The 1,444-nt window shown below is 65.6% G+C and overlaps 1 protein-coding gene across 1 annotated transcript; it reads right to left on the minus strand.

Annotated features, from left to right (window-relative positions):
- Positions 1 to 6: 6 nt before the first annotated feature.
- On the minus strand, positions 7 to 1,437 carry LOC103084981 (DDB1- and CUL4-associated factor 12-like protein 2). The gene has a single exon (XM_007460120.1). The coding sequence runs from the start codon at positions 1,210 to 1,212 to the stop codon at positions 226 to 228; it is 987 nt and encodes a 328-aa protein (XP_007460182.1). The 5' UTR covers positions 1,213 to 1,437; the 3' UTR covers positions 7 to 225.
- Positions 1,438 to 1,444: the final 7 nt, after the last annotated feature.

Below are 1,444 nucleotides of genomic sequence, written 5' to 3' on the forward strand. Positions count from 1 at the left end.
AAAGCCAAGTTTTGACTGCCTGAAGGACACCTGTCTCTCTAGCCCGCCCTTTCTCTTTCTTTCTCTCTCTTTGCCTAACACACTGAGCAGAGGTAAGTTGGGCCCTTTCCACCTGGAAGATAAAAGCCACACGGAGTAAAAGCACAAACACAGAGTGAAGGAGGAAAGCGAGAGGGGACTGGAAGGTGTATCTGGGCACTCTGAGGACACGGAGGCCAGCCATCCTTAGCTCCAGAGGCCGGCATAGTTCCCGTGGAGGCCGGAAGGGAGAGGCCCCCCAGCGACGAAGAGCTTCATCTCGGGCCAGTTGTAGCAGTGAGTGTAGAGCGCGTTGGGGAACTCGCCGATGCCACCGAAGTAGTTCACCCACAGGTCATCGTGGTTGAGCCAGCCTCTGCCACAGGTGAGCTTGAGCTTCCTCCCTGCGGGCCCCGGAGAGAAGTGCGGGCTGGCCGAGGCCCTCTCCTCCAGGAACGTCTGCGCGCGGATGTCATAGAAGAGCAGGGAGCCGTGGCCCGTGCCCACGGTGACGACGTGCTGGTAGAAGCTCAGGGAGCGCACACCCGTGCCGCCCTCTCGGGAGCACAGGGGCCGGATGTTCTGCTGGCGCTGCCGCGGATCCAGGAAGGAGACGTGGGACTGGGAGCCCACCGCGTACAGGGACAACTCGTCGCAGTAGGTCAGGCACACGTTCTCTCGGCAGTAGGGCAGCCTGATGGACAGCAGCCTGGACAGGTTGCTCCGGGCTTTCCACAGGTGGAAGTAGCCGTCCAGGGACACGGCTCCCAGCTCCTGGTTCTTGCCGCTGAAGGCCAGGGCCCGCACCTTGCGGTTACTGGGGTTGGTGCTGGCCCTGGGGATGGTCTCCACGTCCCTGGGACGGATGTGGGCGTACACGGGGAGGCCCGCGTCGTTGTGCCAGGCGATGCTGCCGTGGAACATGTCGGGGTCCATCTTCCAGAGCGCCACGGTGCCGTCGCGGGAGCCGCTCACGGCCACCGTGTCGCTCATCCAGGCGATGGCGAAGATCCAGTCCTTGTGGCCGTGGCGGTCGCCCAGGCACACGGGGTCCAGCGTGGGCAGCTGGTAGACGGCCAGGCTGTTGGGGTTCTCGCCCCCGGTGGCCAGAAGCGTCTTGGAGGGATTCAGCTGGATGGCGTGGATGCCGCAGCTCGGCTGGGCGCGGGCCGACCGGGGCCCGCGGTCCCGCATCAGGGGGATGCGCGTGATCTGGCCCGACTGCACGTCCACCACGAAGAGCGTGTTGCACTTGGTGCCGCACACCACCTGCCTGGCGTTCAGCCACTGCGACGCGAACACCTTGTTGAGGGTGCCCAGCGCCAGCTCGCGCTCCCTCAGCAGCTCGGGCAGCTTCTGCACCGCGTAGCCGCGCAGCTCGCCCTCGAAGCCCGGGAGCCCGGCGCGGCCCCGCGCCCCCACCTCG

This window comes from Lipotes vexillifer, unplaced genomic scaffold, assembly GCF_000442215.2.
Source record: "Lipotes vexillifer unplaced genomic scaffold, Lipotes_vexillifer_v1.1 C26679622, whole genome shotgun sequence".
Classification (NCBI taxonomy): Eukaryota; Metazoa; Chordata; class Mammalia; order Artiodactyla; family Lipotidae; genus Lipotes; species Lipotes vexillifer.

Excerpts from the sequence above, each read along its gene's own strand:
- LOC103084981 (XM_007460120.1), bottom strand. The coding sequence starts at position 1,212 with ATGCGGGACCGCGGGCCCCGGTCGGCCCGCGCCCAGCCGAGCTGCGGC.